The sequence below is a fragment of the Hyalella azteca genome, unplaced genomic scaffold (genome assembly GCF_000764305.2).
Source record: "Hyalella azteca isolate HAZT.00-mixed unplaced genomic scaffold, Hazt_2.0.2 contig11473, whole genome shotgun sequence".
NCBI lineage: Eukaryota > Metazoa > Arthropoda > Malacostraca > Amphipoda > Hyalellidae > Hyalella > Hyalella azteca.
In genome coordinates this window covers 15,054-41,874 of record NW_025941472.1, presented here as the reverse complement: position 1 = coordinate 41,874, position 26,821 = coordinate 15,054, and the positions used below count along the sequence as shown (strand labels likewise).

The following is a 26,821-nucleotide window of genomic DNA, read 5'->3' as shown; positions in this document are numbered from 1 at the left end:
CCAGTTTTTTTTTACCGTTGTCTCACATAAATTTTAAACATTTTAAAGGAAATCCTTTGAATATTGTTAAATTTTTCAGAAACTTTAACCTTGCTTACTGATTTTTGCACGGTATTAGTTTTCGGCCTTTAATGTCAAGGGAAAAGCTATAAATACTGCGGTCAACCTTTAAAACAGCCTCATCTGACTAGCCTCGCTCTCAGGTACACCAAACGCAATCTCTGGTTTTGTCAAAGAATATTGAACCTCATTCTATTCGTTTTATCGCTGTTGCAAATTTATGAACAAGTATTTATTTGTAGGAACCTATTCTGAATGATTACTATGAAAAACTTGTCTGTAAGTAGAAAAGTCCTGTGACTTTCTGCGTAAACAATATTTTCTAACACCATTAACTTCCTTATCATTAAAGTCACGCTTCAATGCAGCAAGGTTAGATAGGATCTCAATAATGACGTTTGCTGAATATTTTCTTTTCTTGTGAATCATTGTGAACAAAAAACAATCTACCATGACCAACGTACACAGCAATCTATCATGACAAGCCAACACTGTAATCTACCTTGACAAATCAACAAAGCAATCTACATTGACATGCCAACACTGCAATCTACCATGAGAAGCCAACACAGCAATCTACCATGAGAAGCCAACACAGCAATCTACCATGAGAAGCCAACACAGCAATCTACCATGAGAAGCCAACACAGCAATCTACCATGACAAGCAACAATGCAATCTACCATGACAAAGATGTTCTCGTATATGTCAAGGTCTATACGAGGATGCGCCGGTATTCTCGTCAATAATTTCACCCCGCCTGCGACGTCAGAATTACAGATGGACTGTCCGTGCTCCGCAGCCCTCGTGCTCCCTTCTTTTGGTCAACAAACTTTGACAGGAAAAACAATGCCTGCCTTCGTCTTCCACTCCGTGATGAGTGCGTCGATAAACTGCAGCTGCGGACCGAACAAAAGCCTCTATTTTTTGCTCCTATCATTGAGGTTTCGTTGCTAGTCTCATTGTGGGTTCATACTCGTAATAATTTGTGGGAGAGAGGTTTATTGGTTTAGTAACAAGTGAATAATGCATTAAATAAGTTCGTTTTTTTCTTACCCGTGATATTATATTAAATTTTCAACCAAATTATATGTCGTCAGGATGCAAAACTTATAACTAAATTGGCATTAATTAAAATTACGCAGAGAAAAGTTAAACTGTTTTGCTAAAGCAACGCCATGAATATTAGCTCAACAGTAGAATGCTAGTTTTGGCCAATCTAGGATTAGTTCCAATGATTCTATATTCTGCGCGACGGAAGAGTATTTGCGGATGTAATTTCAAATGTCATTATTACGTATAATTTCACAAAATTCTAATAAAGATGGAGCTAAAGGAACTCGACTTATTGCAGCGCGTTCAGCCCACAGTCCAGTAAAAAGTATCTGAGAGAGTAAATGGCAAGGCCGGCCAGCAGCTGAATATTTCAAGAAGCTCTTACTCTGTCGATGGCCCGACATAACCAGCCTAAACAACTCAGCTAGAACGTCGGCACAACGTAGGTACAACGCAGCTACAAACGCAGACACTAACGCTGGCACAACGTAGGTACAACGCAGTTACAAACGCAGACACTAACGCTGGCACAACGTAGGTACAACGCAGTTACAAACGCAGACACTAACGCTGGCACAACGCAGCTACAACGCAGTTACAAACGCAGACACTAACGCTGGTACAACACAGCTACAACGCAGTTACAAACGCAGACACTAACGCTGGTACAACACAGCTACAACGCAGTTACAAAGTAAGCACAACGCCGGCATCTGATATTTATTTAACGAGAAAATAAAACGCAAAACAAGCCAAAGCGAATTTAGCATAATTTCAATTAAATTATTATAAAGTATTTTTAATATTTTACATAATATTATTATTTTCTTTTTAGTACTTAAATTCTTGATTTGTATGCGATTTGAGCAAAAAAATTTTATAAATCCATATATTTACCGTTTATACGTAACTCTCTAACTGTTATTCTTAATCCGATCAATTAAGCTCTACCATGCAAGTGTTATAAGATTAGCAGCAGCTGAGAGTTTGAGAAATATTCAGTAGGTTCTTTAACATGCACGCCTAAAATGAGGTCCACTCTACGCTATTGTTTTACATTTCATATAGCAGGCGCTATCCGATTGATTCTCATGACACGGCACCTGCAGATTCAGTCCAGAAATTCCCAACCTAATAGGCGTTGACTAGATAACTTTAAATGTATAGGAAGCAATCTAGAATGAATATTGCTTGTTGATATATAAAAATATCATTAATAAAGGCTAACATTATTTTCGAGAGGTCAATCCAAATTTTATAAAGGTCCTGTGATTAGTAAATGGAATATGGTTCCCATTCTCCGTAGATTGTAGAGCAATTAATTTCGGTATTCTTATTGTTAGGTTTCAAATCAGATTTAGAAGGCACTGATAGCAGTCACTAATCGGAAAAATAGACCCAATCCTTGTTTGGGTCTTTACTGAGCATTCCTGTCGTACGTAAGCAACCCATATCTTAGCAACGTCGGCCAGCCAGTGTCCTTAATTTACATTGATTTTTAGTAACGAATGTTGCCTATATTTGTAAGCTGAACTATGAGATCAAATTGTGTGATTTGGTAGAATCAGTGTATATTTGTATATAAAATCTGAGGCAGCATTATTGGTTATATATAATGTTCGAATTAAGCCATTCAGGATTATTTTGCATGTCAATTGTTCTCGTTCCTAAGAATTGGTTCTAATTTTTAGATTTTCTGGGCCCGAGCAGCTCTAAAGAGGGTGAAGGTCTCTTTCCAAGTCCCAGGTGTGATTGTGAGGACATTCGGAGTAGTGAATAAAGTTGAAAGATTGCACGAACTATCCGGCGCACAAAGGCACAAATAGAATGTGCTTGGCATCCTTTAGGCCAAGTTGATGAATTGCCTTAATTTTTTTTAATTCGAGGGTGACTCACTTAAATTCGCGGGTGTCTCACTCGGGCTGCCCGCCCCATTAGGGTTGGGCCCGCGCCTGCTGACTCACCCTGGCTGGGCTGTTAGTGTGTCGTGCTGGGAGCCCTGGACGGCGACTGCTCTACCCCGGTCCTCCGACACAAGCGCTGCTTTCCTCAGGCGCTCCACATTCTGCAGGCGCAAGACAACGCGTTATTCCCACGAGTGATTGTTATTGAAGGCATGGCAGTGAGTGTGGGGATTGTGGGACGAAATATGTGGGGATTGTGGGATAAAATAGGTGATAATTTTGGGATAGCGTACCTGCAAATTGTGGGACAAGGTATGTGGGAATTGTTTATTTGACAGGTTACGTAATGGAGTAAACAGTGCACGTTTTATGTAGGGAAATGCTTTGATTTCAATACCGTTACATTATTGTATTTTCAAACACTTTAAATGAAGACAGAGTAGATAGGTAAATAATTTGTTGACTCCACCTTAAGTTCGTATTGGAAGCTGGGATTAAACATAATTTTAATTTAATGGAATTATAAGGCTTCCATTCGCTAAGTTTCGCTTCACTGAGACTTCTAAGGTTAAGGTCTAAATTGAGCGTTAATATGGTACATATTTAACTAAAATCATGAATTGAAAATGGATTGAAATGAATTTATATACAAGGATTAAAAGTTAATTGAATGAATATTAGTTGGTTCGTTTGTTGAACAAAGGTTCGTTTAGGTTTAAAGATGTTAATTCTCAATAAGTACAATTATTACGATGAACTTTTCCTCATTACAATACTATCCAATCGAATAAAGAAATCAGAAAGGCAATAAACGGTTGAAATTTAATAATTCTATTATGATCTGCTTTTGCTCAGATAGAATCGCTAAAAAAGTGTCTGTGGAAATGAATGGTATTTAAATTGTTCCATCAATAACCCTCGACGTAATAACAAACTTTATCAATAAATAAAATAAGTTCTAAGTGAACTAATATAGAGCACAAGTGTACCTGCTAAAACTACAACATACTAACTTCAAAGCTTGCGCTGGAAGCTTCACTGTGCCATTTCTCTTCAGCAATTCTTAGTTTATAATCGTTTGGGCTAAAATTGTCGTCGAATTCATCCACTAAGACTTCGTTTTCTTCGTATATCTTGGAACCGTTTTCTTTGGATGACGAGGGAGGGGTGACTGCGCTGCTCGTCGCGAGGCGTTGAGTCGAAAGCGGAGGAATTTTCGTCTGTGACGGTCCTATGGGATGGACGACGGTAACCGCATAATTTCAATGCAGCGCTCACCGTCATCTAACTTTACAATTTTACATGCATATTTTTATGTTTTATGGCTATTTAATATTAGTTAGCCTTAGGAAGAACTTAGTATGTCTGTCGGTTTTTTGATTGAACTGGATAGCTAAAACTGTTATAAGCATTGCATAAATCAGCTATATACCTGTCCCAATATTAAATATACTAAGTTTCCTTCGAAAAACTGATTACAAAGCGATTCAAATGAGCGCTAAAAGGTATAACGCATGCCTATACGCCTTGTGAGGTATAGGTGAATGTCAATTCGTTACCTTGTTCCATCGGTTGTAACGCTGTACTTTTCCTGTGCTGCTGGGGTGAACTGTTGTTGACAATGCTGCTCCTGCTCTCTCCTGCGCTATACTTGTTTGGCAGAAGCGCGAATCCTGGACACGCGACAAACCACAATGCTTTAGAATTGGGCACTGAATGGCTAAAAGTGGAATAAATCATATGGCAATACATATAAATATTGAGATGACCCCGTGAACGACCGAGCTCACAAATCTGCGGTAATTTTAACGAAAATTTGAGTAACACGGAAATAACAATTAATATAAAAAATGAACATAATACTTGATTGATATTTTTTGAATTTATCATGCAATACAATTTTTCACTGGAATATCTTGGAAATGATGTTAAGAAGCATGCATCAGGCTACCAATTGTAAAAAAATTCTAAAAAGACGCATATAAAATAAATTCAAATTTAAGTCCCATGCAAAACTTAAGCTCCTTGCCAACAGTATTTCTACACAAATATCTTATGGAAATAAATTTTATGGGAAGCATTAAAAATACGTACGATCCTCATCGCTGCTAAGTTTAGAGTTTGAAATTATTATGAAGTCGATGCTAAATTAAGATGAAGCGTGCGGACGCTTGACGTCGACTATACTGAATAGCCATATTTATTACGTTCAAAAAATATTTGCGCAATTAATAAATTGACTTGCATAATTAACGAGCTTTGAAATAATTAACATAGCACAGTCGTTCATTTCTAGCGACAACGGCAGTCACAGCGTGAATATAACAAGTGATGGCCGTCAGAGGGCCTAGAAAAAGTTTTCTGTTGACATTTATCCTGGAAACCACCGACGTGGGATGTAAAAAACAACACTCGAAGACATTGCTTTATTTGAATAAATTTCAATCTCGAAATTTTCCGGCTGACACACTTTTCGTTGCACCAGAAGTGGCGTTCTTGCGTTCATACGCCAATATTGATAGTTTTGCTTATGAAGAGTGTGTATTTGATGAAATTATTGAAAAAAATGATACTGAAAATCCAATTGAAATAAGGATTGAAATATTTCAAGCCAGATATAAATGGTCTATTGTTGTCTCCATCTTGGTCGGTTGAAGTTATCTATATCATTAACTATTATATTAATAAACTATTACGTGAAAGCAACACGTCTAAGATCTCTACATTTACTAGACTTGTTTGAGCTTAAATAATGATGGCGTAGAGATTATTGAGTTAAAAAGTTCTCCCTAACTCTTATAAATCGCGTAAAGAATTAAATGCTTCCCAGTAACTTTAATATTGCAGTTTTCATAGAAAATTTTATCTTATATTCGAAATGTCGCACAACTAATTATAAATTTTTATATAACATTTAAAGAATACCTTACCTTTATCAAGACTGCTGGTGCGCCTGACGGGCGCTGCGGGAGGGAGCTTGCCGAGATACACGCCCCGGTAGCCTAATAGGAACAAACTCTACACATGTACACTACTGCCGAAATACCAATGAAGTTAGATAGGAAATAAATAAACAACAATAAATGTTGATAATTGAGAAGGAAGAAGCAACGAATGGCAACGAAATAAAATTATTGATAGTCCATTACGTGCAGGCAATATAATGGTACGCACAAACCGACCACATTCACAACAAATTTTGAGAGGTTAATCGGAGTTTGCTTGACAATAATTACAGCAATTACCACAAATGTAACTACTGGCATAAAAAAGGCAGCAATAGAACCATGCTATACGACTCAAGCAATTAAGAAGTACCTGAAAAATATAGTAGATTTGGCTTAAATAGGAAGCCGAGTTGAGGATTTGCTGATGAAAATAAAGAAAAATACATAAATTGCTTACTGAAGAATTTCATGGAAGATCGTTGAATTTATGGCCTTATGAGGTGCGCAATCGTCAGCAATCAAGCTTTATGCATTAACTTGTGACGTGTAAAATGCTGATTACGGCAGATCAAAATATTTCAAGCTTAAGTTATAAAGTTAATAAAAAATTTTTTGTTGTAAAGAAGGCGTTTAATTCAAGCCAAAGCCGAAACGCACACTTATTGCCGTGGCCATAAATTTTAATGAAGAAAAAATGTAAAGCATATTAAAATTCTGAAGAACTACGTATAATACGGAAGCAATAATTGAAACGAAGCTTAAGTTAACCCTTTGTCTACTGACAGGCATTTAGATACAAATAGCATTGACGGTGGTTAAAGTATCAACAGAGAAATTGTTAAAACTTCGTTTACAAGTTGAGGAATGTTAGCACTTTACCTACTGAACGCTCACAAGTTGCCAGGCATTATGAACAACTGCATTGAAGACGGTTAGTGTATCAGGAGACAAAGGGTTAACAGATCGTCTCCTGGCGCCCAACTTTTTACTCGGTTTTCAGGTACAAATAGCATTGACTACGGGTTAAGTATCTGCGTACAAAGGTTAACACTTATTCTATTGAATGCCCACCAGCAATCAGGCCTTCAGGTACGAATAGCATTGTTGACGCTCAATGTACCAGCAGACAAAAAGTTAAGCCGAGCAGGCCGCACTAACCGAGTTCGGACGACGACGTGCGGCTGAGGTCGATGGGTTCGGCGGACCAGAGGGTGAGGCCGGTGCGCTCGTCCTGAGTGACGGACAAGCCAGGGAGTCAGGGTATATAAGTCGGATACAAACTACCAAGCTTTGATGGAATGGTAATTAGTTGATCTCATATTTATGGAACAGTAATTAGTTGAGCCCATATTGAAGGAACAGTACAGTAATTAGTTTTACCCACATTGATGGGCCACTAATTAGTTGAACCCACATTGCTGGGACAGTAATTAGTTGAATCTACATTGATAGAACAGTAATTAGTTGAACCCACATTGCTGGGACAGTAATTAGTTGAACCCATATTGATGAGTTATAAGTTTGCTGATACCGAGGACTGATATTTAAGAAATCTAAAGACTGCTTATTAGCACAATGTTCCGAGTGTAGCGTTCTAGTCATGGTCGAAAAGATGGAATATCCAGTCAAAACTGCACCAAGATATTGAAACAACTTCAACATATTGATACAACTAGAACATTTAAATGATATTAACATTTTGAAACAGAATAATCACAGAGACATGGCTTAAACTATAGGCTATATAGGATTGCTCTATGTGTAGCTGTTAATTTGCAATTTTACTTATGTGTATAAATACAAGGAACTACATAGCAACTAAAATATCTATAGAATACGTGCTTTGAACTGCACCACGAGGCACATCAATAAACAATAAGAAATTCAAAGGACGTCAAAAGTCGCGTAGTCATGTACAGTTCCGAGTTCCGATAAACACGAGGATGATTCCTGTAACAGAAGCATATGAATATTGTTTGAGTACGTAGTCAAGCAACACAAAATGATATGAAACCTTCAACAAGTGCAGTTCTTTTCAATATTAAATTCTCAATTGTCAGTGAGCGCAAAAAGAAGCAACTCATCGAAACGAGATCTCGCAGCATTTGGCCACCAAAAAATTAAAATAATATATCAATTGATCAAATTTTAAATAGTAAATTGTATGGCACAATAGTAACCAAAATTTTCCACATTTATAGTCGACTGTACCCTATAACCAAACACAACGTTGACTGTAACCCGAATCCGAATCTTTAAAATAGACTGTACACCATAAGCTAATTTTTTAGTTGACTGTACTCTAAAACCAAAGCATCCTTCATAATAAACTGTAGATCATAACCTAAGCTTTTAGTGGTCTAGATTCTTAAAGCGATGTTTTATAATCGAAATGTACCACGTGACCGAAGTTTTGTACATGACTGTCTCCATAACCGATGCTTTATGAACGACAGTTTTCCATGGCCGAAGATTTATAGCCTAGTACCTAGTAACCGGAAGTTTGGTGTCACCGAGTACACTTCCAGTTACTCTTATAAACGGTTATTCATAATAAGCGAAGTTGCATTTTAGGAATATCCGTCTAACAGTTAGGCTATATCTTTATGCATTATATGAAATCTATGAACGAAGAATAGCAAAGCCGACAAAAAACAAAAGAGATTTGGTCCGATAAAATATAGACCGCTTCGTATTACATGGCAAGGGTCGTCACGTGGCCTCATGTCTCGCCGGACTTTGCTGCCTCATGACATTATTTACATTCTTGATCGAGGCAATACCAGTTGAATCGCAATTTAACACTTAATCTGCAATTAAATGTTAAATATCAGTCGATATTCTGACACAAATGTATATTGTATAGCCACAGGAATCGCAGCTTTTTGTCCCAGGCATCTTTTTTGACATGAGCATAATGCGAGTGCAAATTTGATCGACTACCGACTATCGCACATGACTGTAGCCCTGAGAATTATAATGTGAGATTAGAATAAGAAGAACAATAAGAAGAACTTTGAGAATACTTATTCGTTAATATTTAAACGTTAAATGAATCGTTGCACATCGTTCCGATATCACTCTAAACAAGTCCCATTCTGACGCACATTGAACTTCTGTAATAAAACAAACTGAGAAGGTTTGAATATAGCAAAGTGTTTACAATCTCTTGCGTGTCGCAGGATGAAGACACTGTTGCTATATCGTCCCATGTCTAGGCTGTTTTAGACAACGAACGATCGAAGATCCGTGGCTGTGGTCACGCAAATCTTCTAAATAACTCACGCAATTGTGATGGCATGACGGAGACTTGCGCACTGCTCAAATCTCAGCTGCACATTCAATCACAGGTTTCATTTTAAACATGCAAAACATTTATAAAATTAAGACTTGAAATCTAAATTCATTTATTTGTGATCAAAACTCTAGCTGAAATTGGTGATGTCTTGTGGTACATGGAATGTAAATCCTGCACATGATTTCAATTTTTTTTCATGCAGATCTAAAAAGCCAGTCAAAAATACACGACGTTTGAGTCAGAAGAAATGCATTCGAAAATCTTGTAATAAATTAACATCACGGAGCAGAAATTTCCTCACTAGTCCCACTCATTTTTTTGCTTCATTAATTTTTAACAACCCAAGATGTCTCATATTTGTTAGTATTGATGCGACCGAATTTGTAACTTTTTTATGGCACTCATTTCCAGCTTTTGGTTGTGCGTTTGTGGGTTGAATTTTTGCGGGTAAATTTTATGCGCAATTTTATAATTTATTTGCTTTTTATGTTATCCTTTTTTAATTCAGTTTTTGTAACATGATGTTTAAAGCTTTAAAAATCCATTTAAGCCTAGCACAATTATTGTACATAACACTAGTACGTGAGGAGATAAAATTACTCAACTGAGCATTTTATACTTATTACTTCTCAGTGTAGGAAAAATATGCTGCAGGCATTGTTCCTGCTGGCAAAATCTATTGCTGGTATTATTCCTGCTTACCGCTGGCAAAATCCGGGGCTGCTTTGTTCCTTCTCACTCCCAACAATATTTTCTAGGAGCCAAACTTTCACCTGAAGCAAGCAAGCGCAATAAATCCTAGTCATTTTATGGCTGCGCTTAGCATGCACATTGCATCGATTGCAACGGACAACCGTCGCTCTGGCCTTGAACTTCGTTGCATCTAATCAGAGTCGTCGCGCTGGACGCGGTCGCCTTCACTCATACGGCAGCCGTTGTACTGGCTCAAGATATACACAAACCTTGGCTTACACTGTGAACAGTTGTAATCAGCTTAGTTGCAGGGTTTAGTCTCTTAGAATATTCTAGTGAATCGTTAATTTCTTTCAACTGAAGATGTAGTTTTTTTGGGAGGTGTGATTTTCGATTTTTAGAATGTATGATAGTGCGCTTGGATGGTTGATTTAAATGTGTGAACCGGATACCCCAATTGCATTTCCGTGTTTACGATACAAGTATGTACTCCAAAAGTTAATGATTACATCATTAGTATGAGTGTTCTGGCTCGGAAATTTTTTCTCGTATCATGCACGTAAAGCAAAGTATGGTTTATTATCTTGGAATGGATGCTAATGCGATTAAATTAGTTAACACGATGCGTGGCCTTGTAACAAGATTTTTATTTAACTCACTCTACCCATTTACATCTAGCACTTCGCCCCCTACTTCCCTACTTCTGGTTACCAACACTTGACTCCCAATAATGACTTAAAATAATCATGAACAGAATCACATCAAATTATCATGGATAAGTAAACAACGAAAACTTCCGTAATTAATACCCCACTTACCGCTTTCGAAAATCATCAGCATTCAGATAAAACATGGATATGGTAGACTGCCCTCGGCCACATCTAGGAAGTAGCAGTACAAAACATGCAATCCTAGGGAAGGGTGCAGTGCGCATGGCGTGTCGTAAGAGGAGCTGGCCCCAGCAATCGGGGCAATCTTTATAATTGCTCGCACACAGATTACCAACTCCGCAGTTCAAAGAAAAGTATGACGCGATAAAATTGAATTTGATTTATGGTTTCTATTTCCATGCTCCTATGGTTCTCAAAATAGATCGATAAATTACGTTTAGTTCGTTAATGATTGATGTAATTGATGTTTAAGTGACTTCAAACGCTGAAATTTTGCAGTATTGTATTCAGTGTACTTTTCTTTGTATAATGCGAGATAATGAGCTACCTTGGTATATTATCTAGTGGTGTTTAAACTGGGGGTAAGGTAAACCATTCAGATAAATGATAAACATGTAGGGCTAGTGTAGGGCTCGTGTAGGACTCGTGTAGGGCTAGTGTAGGGCTCGTGTAGGGCTCGCGTAGGGCTCGTGTAGGGCTCGCGTAGGGCTCGTGAAGGGCTCGTGTAGGACTCGTGCAGGGCTCGTGTAGGGCTTGTGTAGGGCTCGTGTAGGGCTTATGTGGGGGTTCCTCGTGAAATCGAGGCTGAAGAGAAGCAAATGTTGCGGCAACTCCTCAGTCCCTCGCCCTTCAAGGCAGCACAACGAAGGACAGCCTGGCAATCAGGACGTCGGGGGCTCTTGCTGCTTCAATCCTTTGTGCGAGGCCCACTTGTTTATTAAGGGCCGGGATATTAGCGGCCAAAAGATGGATGTTGGTTGGCCGCTCACGAGACTGATAGGATCAGGTTGTTAGGATAGGCAATCTTCCATCCTGCGACGCAGCATATCGACTAAAACCGTCAGCGCAACTCAATGCATCGCTTAATTTATGATTTATATCTAAATTTAAGGCGGAATCCAATCAACCAGCAGTTTGAGTGGGCAGCGGAACTGGAGGAAGAATTCTCTTCAACTTAAGAAATTTATGCTATCAAAAATTAGTCTCATTCACTAATTATAGAAGTAATTTTCTCTGATTTTGATCGCAGTTCAAAAATATAGAAGTAAACTGCGAGTTCGTCGCTTACTCACGATCTTGCAGTCAAAATGAAGATTTTTGAACTATTTTGATTAACTGAACATCACAAGGCACGACTGCAGGTTCCCAAGCATGAAAATTTATCATTAAAAACAAGTTTGCACCGTCATTGCTGATATAAATAACCCGGAATCATGCATGAAAAACCTTTGAGAGCGTCTAATTTGTTGGTTCATACCATTATTGCGATAGGAGGGTCTGTAATTAACGATGAGTAACCATGATGAGACAAATTGCCTCATCATGGTTACTTATAAAATATACTTCTCGAACAGGTTCTCACGGTAACGTACGGTAGTTACCCCACAATGGCACCAATGATACTAAAAGGAATGATACAATATCTCTAACTAGACCATTCCTCAATAATTTCAAAGACTAGAGAATAAACGACATCATGTAACGCTTAGGCGACAATGGTACTACCCGTAAAATGTTTATGGAACAAAATTTTTCAATTCATAACAGCCAGAAAGTGTTCCATTATCAAGGTATCTTTTATTAAGATTTAGTAGCACGTAACGCATGTCCCTACAAATTACGTGCACGAGTTACGAGACAACATGACCTCGACACGTCTAACTACGGCTTTACTGCTTCAATTATTCCGGCTTTACGGCTTTAATTATTTATAAAGCCGTATATAAACTCAGATAAGGTTTTACGGCATTTATTATATATATAATCGAGGCGTCAATGAGTTGCAGCACAAAACATGCGCTTAAATACTATACATATAGTTGTCCATTGAGTAAAGAATTCCAGTAATAAAATTTAAACAAGGCATCCTATTGAACCCCTCCAGTTTTTGAATTGAAGTTTATTTCTTATAATCTGATTGACAAATTTGGAATTATCCATGTAATTTCAAACACGTAAACGCGAATGAAAATTTTTCTGGCATTGCGAATGTTTCCGCATAATGTGTCCGATCAGAACATTAGAATTTGTTTGTATTAATAAAAGCAGTGGCGCCTTTAAGGCTATACCCATGATTACATAGAATATATGTAAATAAAAATTACATAAAAAGTTCATGAAATAATAATTAATATTTATTAAAAAAGAATACAAATAAAGAGTATAAAAGATATATTAGGATATGTTGTGTGATGAGGAAACATATATAAAGTTCAGTTTTAGAAGTTATTGCTAGGCTTCGTACTCCTTTTCTCACACTCAAGGCCATTGCAGTTTGGAGCTCTACATAGATACGCCGAAGAAGATTTACTTCAAGGACGACATCTACATTATCTACATTTACTTGTCGACTTCCGTCATAGTCTCCCTGCACTCTTGAATTCACGCGTCGCAGAAGGACAATTGAGTGAACGGAATTGCCCTCTTGCCCGTCACACTGCAAATTGTCTCTGCAAACAGAAACGACGGAAAACAAAATATATACAGAAAAACATGGTTACTATTAACAACTTAATTATCAAACGAGAAATCCAAATATATATTCAATCAGTTGAACTTAAGTTCGTAATAGTGAGCGAGAAGTACGGACACCGCTCAGTTGCAGGAGTCGCTCGTCATGCGTAGGAACTGAGAGTCTCGATCCCCTAAGACGTTTCTTACTTTAACGTGAGCTCCTCTCAGTAATTAATATATAATATATTAATAATACTGATGATTGTCAAATAATTTTTAAATAAATAATCATATATCCATCATGCATTGTTAGTATTAATGATATCTAATAATATTATAATCGAAAATAAATAAAAATTTTAAAGTTTGTTCACAGAAAAACTACAATCACGGAGTAAACTAACTTAAAATGCTCAAGTAACTCTTCGTACAAGTACCACCTTTGACAGGTCGCCAGTTGCAAATTATCTGGCGCATCGACCGAGGCTCATGCCACGCTAATCGATGCACATGAGTGAGGGAGAGCGAGCGCCTAACGAGCAGCGAGCAGAGCGCTCACGAGTGTTAGTGTGAGGGAAGGCGAGCGCCTAACGAGCAGCGATGTGAGCGCTCACGAGTGAATTAGAGTGAGGGAAGGCGAGCGCCTAACGAGCAGCGAGGAGAGCGCTCACGAGTGTTCAGCGTGAGAGAAAGCGTGCGCTTAACGAGCAGCGAAAGAACATGTTGAGGGCAACTTACTTCTAAGCACTTTACGTATGCTGAAAACCATTTAGTTGCCAGAAATCTATCGAATATTATTTTGTCACAAAACTTTTATAACTTACTTCAGCAATTGTTGCCTTTGATTTGGAATATGAACCAGATGAAAATGAACCATAAGACATCGATATCTTTAATCCCAACTCGTCTCGGAAGCAAATGTTCGTCTCATGCAGAGCTCGTCAAACCTTGAGGGATGACGAAGTCCCGCAGATGAACATTACCACAATAAGACCTTGCGAAAACTGAGTTCCAATGTTTATATATCTAATGTTCTTAGAAATCGAAAAACACCATATGAATGAATCACGACCGGATTTACGTTCCCAAACATTCTATAGTGAAATAGTTTGTACAGTAACAGAGGAGAAGAGGCGAACTTAAATTGTCCTGGACTTAATGAAGCGGCCTGACCTTCCGATTCCTCGCAAAAATGCTACGTCAAATACAAAATTTCTTTCTATCTGCATGTATACAGTCGAATGAATGATCATATCCCTCGTTATAGAGCACAACTCATGCTTATTACATTGGCGAAGAAAGTTATGAATGATTAAAAATTCACATTTAATCAATCATAGGTATCGATCGCCCCAAATACGCGCAAGCGATCATTGGCGCTCTAAGCGATAAGCGAGACAATCAATAGCATTGTTTTGAATATTCAAAAGTGCTAGCGTTAAAAATTCAAGGCATGAAGGCAATAATCTACGCGAAAATATGCCCGTAACTAACAAGTAACCAGGTTTGCATGGTTTCAGTGTAAAAATCATTTGAAAATCAAACTTTTTGGCACACATGGCGGGTCTTTGGGATATTTAAAGGATATTCGGGATATTTAAAGGACGGGTCTTCGGGATATTTTCAACAATTTTGGGACTATTTTAAATGTTTCTCTTCCTTGGAGTGAAACTTTCCGCGGTAATCATCTCCTGCATGGTCTTCTTAATCATTATCCGTTGCCATTGTATTGTCACTCCTCTTGTCATTGTATTATCATTTGAGGGAATCATTATATTATCAGACTAACAGATAATAAACCTCCAAAATTATATGGTTCCTACACTCGGTACTGCGTCCATCAATCACTTTAGTTGTGTCCTCGTTATCGCTCGGCTGTGCTGTGGACAAAAGGCATTTGACGTGCGCTGCTCCTTCTCCGTATAACAAATTTGTCGTGTCACTTTTCACGTGCCAGAGGTGCCAAGTGCCAGTCATGTTAATGGTTCCCAGAGCAAATGTAGGTCGCGTAATATACCACCTTAGTGCATAACATCGCGATTATGGCGACTACATGCCCGCCGCCCCCGTTGCTGCTCCTCCAGCACATGCTAAGAACTTGAGGTCAGGTGTTGGTCACGCCTTGTTACAATAAGGTTTTGTGTCAAGGAGGGGGAGACTCATATATGAATTCTTGCATGAATGCTTGCCTATTTAAATTATTCTATGAACACAGTGGTCAGCACAATATTTGGAGTGACGTGTTATACCAGTCGTCAAAACAGCATAGTTGAGAGAGTTGAAAATCACCCATCTTTCTGTACCCATCATCCTCGACCCAGGGTTAGGTGACTCGACCGCAGTAATAGTGCTCTGCATCCATCTAGTTCGCGACAGTTTGGACAAGAGAACGAAATTGGAGTCATTCAAGAACTTCCAGGGGGACAGGAGCTGATGAACATTGAGTTTGAAACACCGGATCTAGAGAGGGGTATCCAAGAATTATCGACGTATTCGGCTCCCGGGCGAGATGGGGTCCCTGCAGTATTACTGAAAAAATGTGTCGATGCACTAAAGGTCCCGGTGACTTTGCTCTGGAAAACATCATTAAGAGAAGGAAATATTCCAAGTGACCTAAAATTAGGGCTAATAACCCCTATCTACAAAGGAGGTGCGAGAGACAAGCCCCAAAATTACAGGCCGGTTACATTAACATCACACGTAATCAAAGTACTTGAGAAGGTTGTTGCCAGAAGGTTGGTGCAGTACATAAAAGAGGCTGACCTTTTCAATTTAACAGAAGACAACACGGTTTTAGACGAAATCGTTCCTGTTTGTCTCAGCTACTGGAGCATCACCACCAAATCCTGGCCATGCTGGAGGCCCTTAAGGGGCCGGGGTGGACGTGGTGTATTTGGACCTCGCGAAAGCGTTTGACAAAGTTGACCATGGAGTGCTCTCCAGAAAATTACGACTGCTGGGGGTCGCAGGTGAATTGCTGGCATGGATCCACAGCTTCCTAACAGAAAGACTACAAGCTGTCGTTGTAGGAGGCTCGAGATCGAGCGAGGCTAGAATGAGTGGAGTAACACAGGGAACGGTACTCGGCCCAATCCTCTTCCTCATTCACATCGCCGACATAGATGTGGCAGTGAACCACGCCTCTGCATCGTCATTCGCGGACGACACCAGGATACTAATGACCATAATGGACAGGAGGGACTGCGAGAGGTCGCAAGAAGACCTCTCAGCAATATATGACTGGGCCCAAGTGAACAACATGCAGTTCAACGGGACCATGTTTGAGGTTCTGAGAGACAGTGGTAGCGGAAGAGCTGGTGTGGAGCACTGCTACCTAGCACCTCACAACTCGGAAATCGAAGAGAAGCGACTCTTTCTTGATCTAGGAGTGTTGATGAGTACTCAGGTCAATTTTGGTGATCACATAACGGCAATAACCGCAAGAGGTAGGCTACAAATGGGGTGGATCTGGCGGACGTTCAGAACAAGAGAAGCAGAACCGATGATCACACTCTTTAGAGCCCTTGTAATACAAATTCTTGAATACTGCTGCCAACTCTGGACCCCGTTCACACTCGGCGCAGTGCGGCAACTGGAAGGTGTCCAGCGAACCTTCACTTCCAGGCTCTGAGGGATGGAAGAGTTGAACTACTGGGAGAGGTAGAGTCGCCTGGGTCTGTACTCACTGCAAAGGAGACGGGAGAGGTATGTCATTCTGGACACATGGAAAATGATAACCGAATTGGTGCCAAACTTCGAGAGCGAGACCTTCAGGATTGAGACATATCACAACGAGAGAAGGGGGAAACTGTGCAACAGATCCGCAGTCTACTACGCAACAGATCCGCAGTCAGATTTCAATCCTTGCGTTAAGGATCACTTTCCGTGGCAGTTCCGAGGCTGTTTAAAGTCCTACCAAAGGATCTGAGAGAGGGAGAGTTCACTCTGGAGACCTTCAAGAGACAACTGGTCGTGTTTCTGGGTACAATCCTAGATCGAACTCCCCTGCAACACTACCAGCGGCGAGAAGCAAGCAACAGCATCGTGCATCAGGTGGCCCAAATGCCAAATGAGGGAGGATGAACGATAATCAGAGACGGCGATCCATCCTGGCCTGGGACTGCTACGTCCGAAACAAATACCAAGGACCAAGAGAAGCCCTCTTTTGTCAGCAGGATATTGGCGAGTGGGTGAGCGGCGGTTGGTTACACCCGGGCATGCGCGACACTTAAGACTCATCGTGGCCGGCGAAAATCTATAGATTTCTTTGCAGCGGACACACACTGCGCTAGTTCCAAAAAAAACAAACACGCCGAGTTTTCGGTTCCGTGGTTTGAATATTCGTTTCTATCATGCCGTTATTGGCACATCAATCATTGTTCTTGCGAACCATGTCTACATCCGCACGCAGTGCCAATGCAACATCAAGCAGTTTTCTAATCGAAGGGATGCCCATATAGTTTATTTCCACTCCTATTTTTAAACGAGTTAAAGAACTCTCCGCAAAGTTTTCTTGCTGAGACATTTAATTACCTTCTACCTTCGCCCATACTCACGAACTACTTTTTTAACCCCCATACTCCAATAGCTAAATTCATATTGAGACAGTCATTTCCATAGGATATATCTATCCAATAAATGTTTGGTCATTCAAGCAAATCTCTTTGCACTAGCTTTTAAGTTCCAGACATTTCTCTAGTAAAGAATGTTAGAAGGGGAGGCACTGCAGGGGTTGGGAATGGGAGTGAATGGGACGAGAAGGAGGACTAAGAAGGGGGGATGGGAAAGGGGGATGGGAGGATGTATGATTTATGATAGGTACTCTGTTTCACTAGTATGCAAAACACTCCTATTTTCATGCATTTTCTCGCATATTTGTTGTTCTTCCATCACTATCTACATTTCACCTCATGCGCGAGAAATGAGTTTGGGGTTATATGCTGCGCTTCCTAATTTCAGGCTTGGCTTTTCGCACGAGTTCAGGATTTAAGTACGAGTATTTCCATGAATTTCCTGCTAGAACTTCTATGAAATATATGAGGGATTTTTTTTAAATTTCTATCCCGACATCGTAGTTTCGATTTAATAGGAGATGAAAACAGTTTTTTTGCAGCGAGCTAATGTTACGCGAAAAAAATTGTCCCGAGATCGTATTTACCTTTATAGCATTTACCCTCGTCAGCATTTCAAAACTACGCGTAAACACAACCACTCCTCCTTATCTAAAATCCATGAACATCAAGCCTGCATAAAACTTTCTCGGGGATTTACCAGGACGAAGTAATGACTCTTCGGCCTAGAGAACGGAAACTCTGCAGGCAACAAGAGTGTGGCTCCACAGAAATAAATAATTATAAAAATAAGTTTCTATAGACGGTATCAACATAGTCAAACATGCTTATTATCGCAAGCTAATTGTAAGAGCCATTTTAAGATGGCAGTGGGTGAAAATAACTCTACGGGTTATGTCGCTTCAAATGCCTGGTAGTGGCCTACTGCGCAGTTGCCTGAGGTCAGGCCGGTATAGGTGAGTATTGTAGTTAGATACCGGGCTAATACCCACCCAATATAGGTGAGTAGTCAGATACCTGACTATTGCCCACCCCGATATTGGTGAGTAGTCGACTTCTACTCACCCCGGCATTGGTGAGTAGTCAGTTACAGTAGTTACCTGACTAGTACCCGCCCCAGTTTTGGTGAGTAGTCAGATACCGGACCGGAGTAACCGGACTACTACCCACCCCAGTTTTGGTGAGTGGTCAGATACCTGGCCACGACCGCTCGGTATTGACCTGCACTGAAGCATCACTCGAGTGGCGGCGGCTCAGCATTGTAGGTTTGAAGCCACCAATCGATGAGCCAGTCTGTCATACGCTACCCTATTCGTGCATGGAGCTATGGCACCAGGTAATCTCCAATCACATTTATGGACAGGCACTTATCTTGATTTGTGGCTAAAAAAGCCAAGAGCTGCCAGTTTTCGGCTAACGCAGAAAGTCAATTACTAATATATTAGGATGAAAAAATGCAAAATTAATAGAAAAATATGCCATAGAAAAATAGAAAAGCATATATTTACCCCTTTTCTTTGCAGCAGAACTGAATAAACTCAAGTGAACACGTGTGGGCAGAATTGCACACGAATTCGCAGTTTACGAATGCAATGTAACTCTAGTTAATATGACCAAAGAATTTAAGGAGAAGAATATTCATAGTTGTTGTGTATACCAAACAAGGCTTACTTCATTGTCTATTTTGCCACATACCGTAGCAACTCCATGATGGAGTTTCTGCAGAACTTGACTCGGCGAGGTCTCAAGGAAGGGCAGACGCACAGGCTCCCGGGCAATGAAGGGTCCGGGGCTGATCATCCTGGCGTGGATCGGATTACCCACGAGGGTCGACGAAGGTGGTTCCCCCCACTTGGAACAAACTCCCCCGCCCCCACACACGACCTTCCACATTCCCCCCTCTCTTGCTGCGGTTGCCAACTCAGCAGATCCAAGGGACGAAAAAGACCGACGGTGGTGGCTCTTTTTCCCCGAGTGTCGCCTTAGGATTGGATTCAATGAAGGGAAATGGGTGGTGCCTTCAAACTCTGGGTAAGCGAACTGAGTGAGTGATGGATAACTTGCAACTCCTTTCGTTTGCGTTGCGTCGCCTCCACCAGGGAAGGAGTTTTGTGATGCAATCTCAGTAGGTGGGGAAGGGAGCCTTGGGGGCTCTCCTAGACCCAATCCCACGAGGAGGAACGGGGCGTCCGAGGGAGGTGGGGAGGCAGATGCTGGACCTGAGGCTTCAGGTAGGATGGGTGGAATTCTCTCACTTCTTATTTGTGTGGAGGCTTTAATTCCAGCCTCAGAGCGGGGCATAGTCGGGCATGGTATTGGTAAAGTTCGTCAATTGTGTATTTTGCTCAAATAATCAACCAGGTTTTAATACACCGTAGTTCTTATCACTGTAGAAGGTGGGAATAAAAATACTATCAGCCAGTTCGTATTTGAACTGTGAGAAAAGAGACGGCAACCCTAACGAAGAAGTGAAATACTCTTTGTCACACAATTACTTAATTGGAAAACTTAAATTTCTGTATTAACCAGTTTCTTCCTATTTTTAATTAACATACTCCGTTTCCAAACATTAAATATTTTAAATGAGATAAGTAACTGATTAGTATGAGAGGCTATCATTTTATTGCTAAATATTGCATTAATAGAGTGGTGCGTCACACAAGGCTGCCTTCCAGAAGATCATTTTGCTCCAGAAGGTTCGTTTCTATGAATAGTCCAAGCGATAACATGTACCACAACCTTTGTAAGCAGCACCTGCTATATGGCAATATTAAAACATTGGTAACCTTTATACACATTTGATTTTAAGCATCCATAAACTATAGTTATTGCAAGTTGAACCAATATACCCTCAAATATCTATAGGTACAATTTATAAGAGGTGGAAGGAACACGGTTTTTCAGATAATAAAAAAAATGTGGTGGAGGCAGATCATAGATAGTGACACGAGTTTTCGTCTAACGTTGAAACAACGTTACATTTCACAATCACCACTGCGGTACAGCTGTTTAGTTGCATGCACTCAAATTGTGCAGTGCTAAATTAACCACACCTCACAAGACGAGGCTAACTGAGCCACTGACTGGTCACGCAGTCACGACTCCCGATGCAGCCTCGCTCACGACCGGCGAACTGTGAGTTCCGAGCTACCGACGTGGAGTCTGTTCCTTACAGCGACAACCGATAGCATTGTGGCCGCTCGTGTAGCGTGCAGCACGCAAGTAATCTAATGCGACTAATTTCTTTGCGGAATATTGAATAGTCATGCCTGGACATGACATAAAATTTTCAAACATGTCCGTTTTTTGTACCAATCGATGGATTCGGTCGTTCATGAAGTGCAATCAATGATTATGCATTTTTTTGCTATTTCCAATTCACAACGCCCCTCGTTGCCTTGTGGATAAATACCTCACACATTAGAAGTCAAGTGTAATGTTCTTTTGAATTACGCGTTTATGTTGGTTATATGTATGAAATTTCATTGCTTAAATTCAAGGTTTCACCAATGTTCTCAGAAACAAAACCTGTAAATGACAATTAAAACTTTTTCATTAAAGGGTTTTGATATTTTTTGAAAAGCTTCTGTGCATCTTAATAAAAATAAGTAAATTGTGGAATTTATTTCTTATCAATTAAAAAATTAGTACACTATTCTAAAGAAATGGTTTTACATAAGCTTTGACGGCTTACATCCAAATAGTTAAGTTATTATTCGGTCGAATGGTACCTAAATGTATAAAATCTGTACCGTAGATTTTCGCAACCGCTCTAAAATCTCTAACGCTACAAGAAAACAGCCATTGTTTGTTAGAATGAATGTCTAATAATTCTCTTTAATTTATTTTCTCTCACAAATAATAAATGAATAGTGCAGTAGACGGTTTATGCAACTCACTTCTTGCCTCCCGCTTCTCTGCTATTCGTGTCAAAATAATTACATTTAATGTTACTCACAACAATTGGAGAGAGGTTAAGCGTGGCGTCAGACAGCGATTTATTCCTCTGCAGTCCTTCCTCTAACTGATTGGACCTGCTCATAGAAAACAAATCTATAATTAGAGGTAACTTTATTAAATTTTGATCTCATATCGGACAGGTAAGAATAGAATAGAAGTGTCGGCACTGAAGAAATAGGCACATAGCCTGTTGCCGATTCTTGTACTTTTCGTGACTTGATTCACAAGGGATCCAGCCTTATGAACCCGATCTTTCCATAACTGACGAATTGATTGAGTTAGCTGCTGGACTTATTGCCTGGTCCGAAAGGTGCTAGGCACTTCAAGACTGAACATATGCTCCTGCATAGCTTCGTCTAGTCTAGTCTGTTCTTGAAGGTGTTCTTACTCGGAGCGTCAACGATGCTATCAGGGAGGCCGTTTCACATGTCAGTGACTGGAAGCGGGAAGAAATGTCGTCGCACGGATGTGTTACAACGCAGTTTTTTTAGTTTGTAGTTGTGGCCCCTGGTGTTGATTAATGTTTCAAATTCGAATAATCCTTCTGGGACCTTGTATAAACCGTGGGTATACTTGCATACTTCAACGAGGTTACCACGCAGACGTCGATAACAGAGGCTTGGAAGCTTCAAAATCTTTAACCTTTCTTCATAAGGCTTGCCTTTTAATCCCGTGATTATTATTGTTGCACGTCTTTGAACACTATCGACTTAATTTTTGTCCTTTTCTAGTTTTGGTGTCCACACGGCGTTTCCAAACTCTAGGTTCGAACGCACGACAGTGACATACAACAGTTTCATCGCTTCAGCATCAATGTACTGGTAAGAGCGTCTGATCAGTCCAAGTCGTTTATTAGCATTATTACCTTAAGCTATGCTTAGAAAATTTCAACTTATTGTAGACATTAATCCCTAAATTTTTTTCCATTGTCGACTTCGACATCATCACTCTGTCGTTGCAGCCATGTCTTCTCATACTGTTATCTTGCTGTTCACTATTCTTGCCAAGGTGGATTACTTTACATTTGTCAGCGTTAAAACGCAGCTGCCACATGTCGGTGATTCGAAGAGAGAAGAAATGTTGTCGCGTGGATGAGTTNTTCGGATTCTTTTGGGATTTTGGCAATATTTTTTTTTCGAATTTTTTCACTGCAGTAAGACAGACTTTTTAGCAAGATTTTGAGCTTTTGCATACGGGTCAAAATCAGCATCGCTGCGAGTTCGCAAATGACGTTTGTAGGCTTCCTTCTTGTTCTTTAGCTGAGCCTTAACTGTACTGTTCATCCACTGGGACTTTTTGACTCCTCCAAGCGTAGTCTTAGGTACACGGGCATCAACTGCAGACATAACCGTGTCTTTGAAATATGACCACGAATCAGTCTTATTCATGTCCTTAATACAGTCCAAAATATTCGCCGCATTCACTGCTTCACGGAGTTTATCATAGTCGCCTTTCGCAAATTTCAAACGTTCACGCTTCCGAAGGGTCTTTTCTGCATAAAACTTAATACTGAAAAACAATGATTGGTGGTGGCTTTTGCAAAACAGAGCTCCGTGGCAAAGCTCATCTAACATTGATCCTTTACTAGTAAACACTTGATCTAGAATACTTGGGGTCTGTTTACAACTAAAATGGGTTGGCTTGATGATGTTCAGGGTTATAAATGAGTCTCGCATAGACTCCAAGAACAGGGATGCTGGGTGATTCCAATCTCTTGGAGAAGATCCATCTGCCCAGTCTATTTCGGGATGAATAAAGTCACCAACGATAAATGTATGCGACCTGCTGAAAGATATGCTCGGTAAATGGCTATTAAATACTTTATCATTATCAGAGGAACTTTTTGGTGATCTATAAAGATCACCTATGAGGAGTTTATCCTTGTCTTTTAGAGAAAGTTCGCACCACACTGATTCTCTAGCTAATTGATGCTCTGCATATAATTTAACTTACTGGGACCATAAGAGGTTCTAATCCACAGAGCTACATCTCTACTGCACTGCTCTTCATTTAAGTTATGAAAACAATCAAAACCCGGCAACTGAAATTCAGCAGGCACAATTCCTCCCCCCCGTGATTTTTAGGGAGTGCTTTTGTAATACAAATAATGTCCATACACTCGTTTGCGATCGCAGTCAACAGATCACTTTTTTGTTCAAAACGGAATCCGAGTGCGTAAGAAAATATTCTAAAACTTTTTTTTAGACTGAAGGCAGCGGTTGCACTCAGTAACGTTTTGTATATTCTAGGGTATAATATATTTAAGTCCTCTATCGTTTGAATGTGTTCAGAAGCAGATATCGCTTGTGTTCTGTTTAAGATTATAGTAATATGCTCAGTAAATATTTTTATATCGTATGTCGTAATAGATTTAAGTCTCCTTTGATCGTGGTCACGAGCAAATATTTCTTGTGTTCAGTTGAAGATATAGCAATATGCTCAGTAATTATTTGTACACTCTAAGGTGTAATATATTTATGTCTCCTATCGTTTGATCGTGTTCAGTAGCAGATATCTCTTGTGTTTAGTTTAAGATTATAGTAATATGCACAGAATTTTTTTTCATATCCTATAGTATATTATATTTAAGTCTCATATCGTTTGATCGTATTCACAAGCAGATATCGCTTGTGTTCAGTTCAAGATTATAATAAAATGTCCAGTAACTTTTTGTATATTCCAAGGTATAATATAGTTAGGTCTCCTATTGTTTGATCATGTTCACAAGAAGATATCGCTTGTGTTCAGTTTAGGATTATAGCTATATAGCGACGTGGTGAGCATGGTGAAATATCGTCAAACTTCGGGTTACGAACATTAAATAAGCTCAGTAAATTTTTTTCATATCCTAAGTTATAAGATAGTTAAGTCTCCTAACGTTTGATCGTGTTCAGAGGAAGATATTGCTTGTGTTCAGTTTAAGATTATAGTAATATGCTCAGTAAATATTTTTCATATAAAAAGGTTTAATATTCTCATGTCTCCTATCGTTTGGTCGTGTTCTCAAGCAGATATCGCATGTATTCAGTTGAAGATTATAGTAATATGCTAAATAAATTTTTGCATATTCTACGGTATAATGTATTTAAGCCTACTATCGATTAATCCTGTTCACGAGCAGATGTCGCTTATGTTCAGTTTAAGCTTAGGTATACTGTTAAGGTATAATATATCTAAGTATCTTATCGTTTGCTCGTGTTCATAAACGGATATCACTTGTGTTCAGTTTAACCTTATAGTGAAATGCTCAGTAAATTTTTTTCATATCCTAAGGTATAATATATTTAAGTCTTTTATCGTTTGGTCGTGTTCGCGAGCAGATATCGCTTGTGTTCAGTTTAAGATTATAGTAATATGCTCAGTAAATATTTTTCATATCCTAAGGTATAATATATTTAAGTATCCTATCGTTTGGTCGACTTATTCATGTCCTTAATACAGTCCAAAATATTCGCCGCATTCACTGCTTCACAGAGTTTCTCATAGTCGCCTTTCGCAAATTTCAAACGTTCACGCTTCCGAAGGGTCTTTTCTGCATAGGACTTAATACTGAAAAACAATGATTGGTGGTGGCTTTTGCAAAACAGAGCTTCGTGGCGAAGCTCATCTAACATTGATCCTTTACTAGTAAACACTTGATCTAGAATACTTGGAGTCTGTTTACAACTAAAATGGGTTGGCTTGATGATGTTCAGGGTTATAAATGAGTCTCGCATAGACTCCATGAACAGGGATGCTGGGTGATTCCAATCTCTTGGAGAAGATCCATCTGCCCAGTCTATTTCGGTATGGATAAAGTCACTAACGATAAACGTATGCGACCTGCTGAAAGATATGCTCGGTAAATGGCTATTAAATACTTTATCATTATCAGAGAAACTTTTTGGTGATCTATAAAGGGCCCCTATGAGGAGGTTATCCTTGTCTTTTAAAGAAAGTTCGCACCACACTGATTCTGTAGCTAATTGATGCTCTGCATATAATTTAACTTACTGGGACCAAAAGAGGTTCTAATCCACAGAGCTACATCTCTACTGCACTGCTCTTCATTTAAGTTATGAAAACAATCAAAACCCGGCAATTATACACTCGTTTGCGATCGCAGTCAACAGATCACTTTTTTGTTCACAACGGAATCCGAGTGCGTAAGAAAATATTCTAAAACTTTTTTTTAGACTGAAGGCAGCGGTTGAACTCAGTAACGTTTTGTATATTCTTATAGTCATATGTATATTATTATAGTCATATGCTCAGTAAATTTTTTTCATATCCTAAGGTATAATATATTAAAGTCTCCTATCGTTTGGTCTTATTCACGAGCAGATATCGCTTGTGTTCAGTTTAAGATTATAGTAATATGCTCAGTAAATATTTTTCATATACAAAGATATAATGTATTTAGGTCTCCGATCGTTTGGTCGTGTTCGCGAGCAGAGATCGCTTGTGTTCAGTTTAAGATAATAGTAATACGCTCAGTAAATATTTTTCATATCCTAAGGTATAATATATTTAGGTATCCTATCGTTTGGTCGTGTTCGCGAGCAGATATCGCTTGTGTTCAGTTTTAGATTGTAGTAATACGCTCAGTAAATATTTTTCATATCATAAGGTATTATATATTTAAGTATCCTATCGTTTGGTCGTGTTCACGAGCAGATGTCGCTTGTGTTCAGTTTAAGATTATAGTAATATGCTCAGTAAATATTTTTCATATCCAAAGGTATAATGTATTTAAGTCTCCGATCGTTTGGTCGTGTTCGCGAGCAGATATCGCTTGTGTTCAGTTTAAGATTATAGTAATATGCTCAGTAAATATTTTTCATATCCTAAGGTATAATATATATAAGTGTCCTATCGTTTGGTCGTGTTCGCGAGCAGATGTCGCTTGTGTTCAGTTTAAGATTATAGTAATATGCTCAGTAAATTTTTTTCATATGCTAAGGTATAATATATTTAGGTCTCCTAACGCTTGATCGTGTTTACGAGC

General features: G+C 39.3%; 1 protein-coding gene across 1 annotated transcript in view; it reads right to left on the bottom strand.

Moving 5' to 3' along the window:
• The window catches only part of LOC108665256, a 60,016-nt gene that overhangs the window by 22,555 nt on the left and 10,640 nt on the right, over positions 1-26,821 (bottom strand). Inside the window, exons 4-9 of the mRNA XM_018151991.2 lie at positions 21,833-21,908; positions 7,127-7,199; positions 5,951-6,022; positions 4,580-4,693; positions 4,034-4,251; positions 3,081-3,181 (exon numbers count right to left, since the gene is read on the bottom strand). Coding sequence (XP_018007480.2) covers positions 3,081-3,181; positions 4,034-4,251; positions 4,580-4,693; positions 5,951-6,022; positions 7,127-7,199; positions 21,833-21,908 — 654 coding nt within the window. The remainder of the gene's footprint in view (positions 1-3,080; positions 3,182-4,033; positions 4,252-4,579; positions 4,694-5,950; positions 6,023-7,126; positions 7,200-21,832; positions 21,909-26,821) is intronic.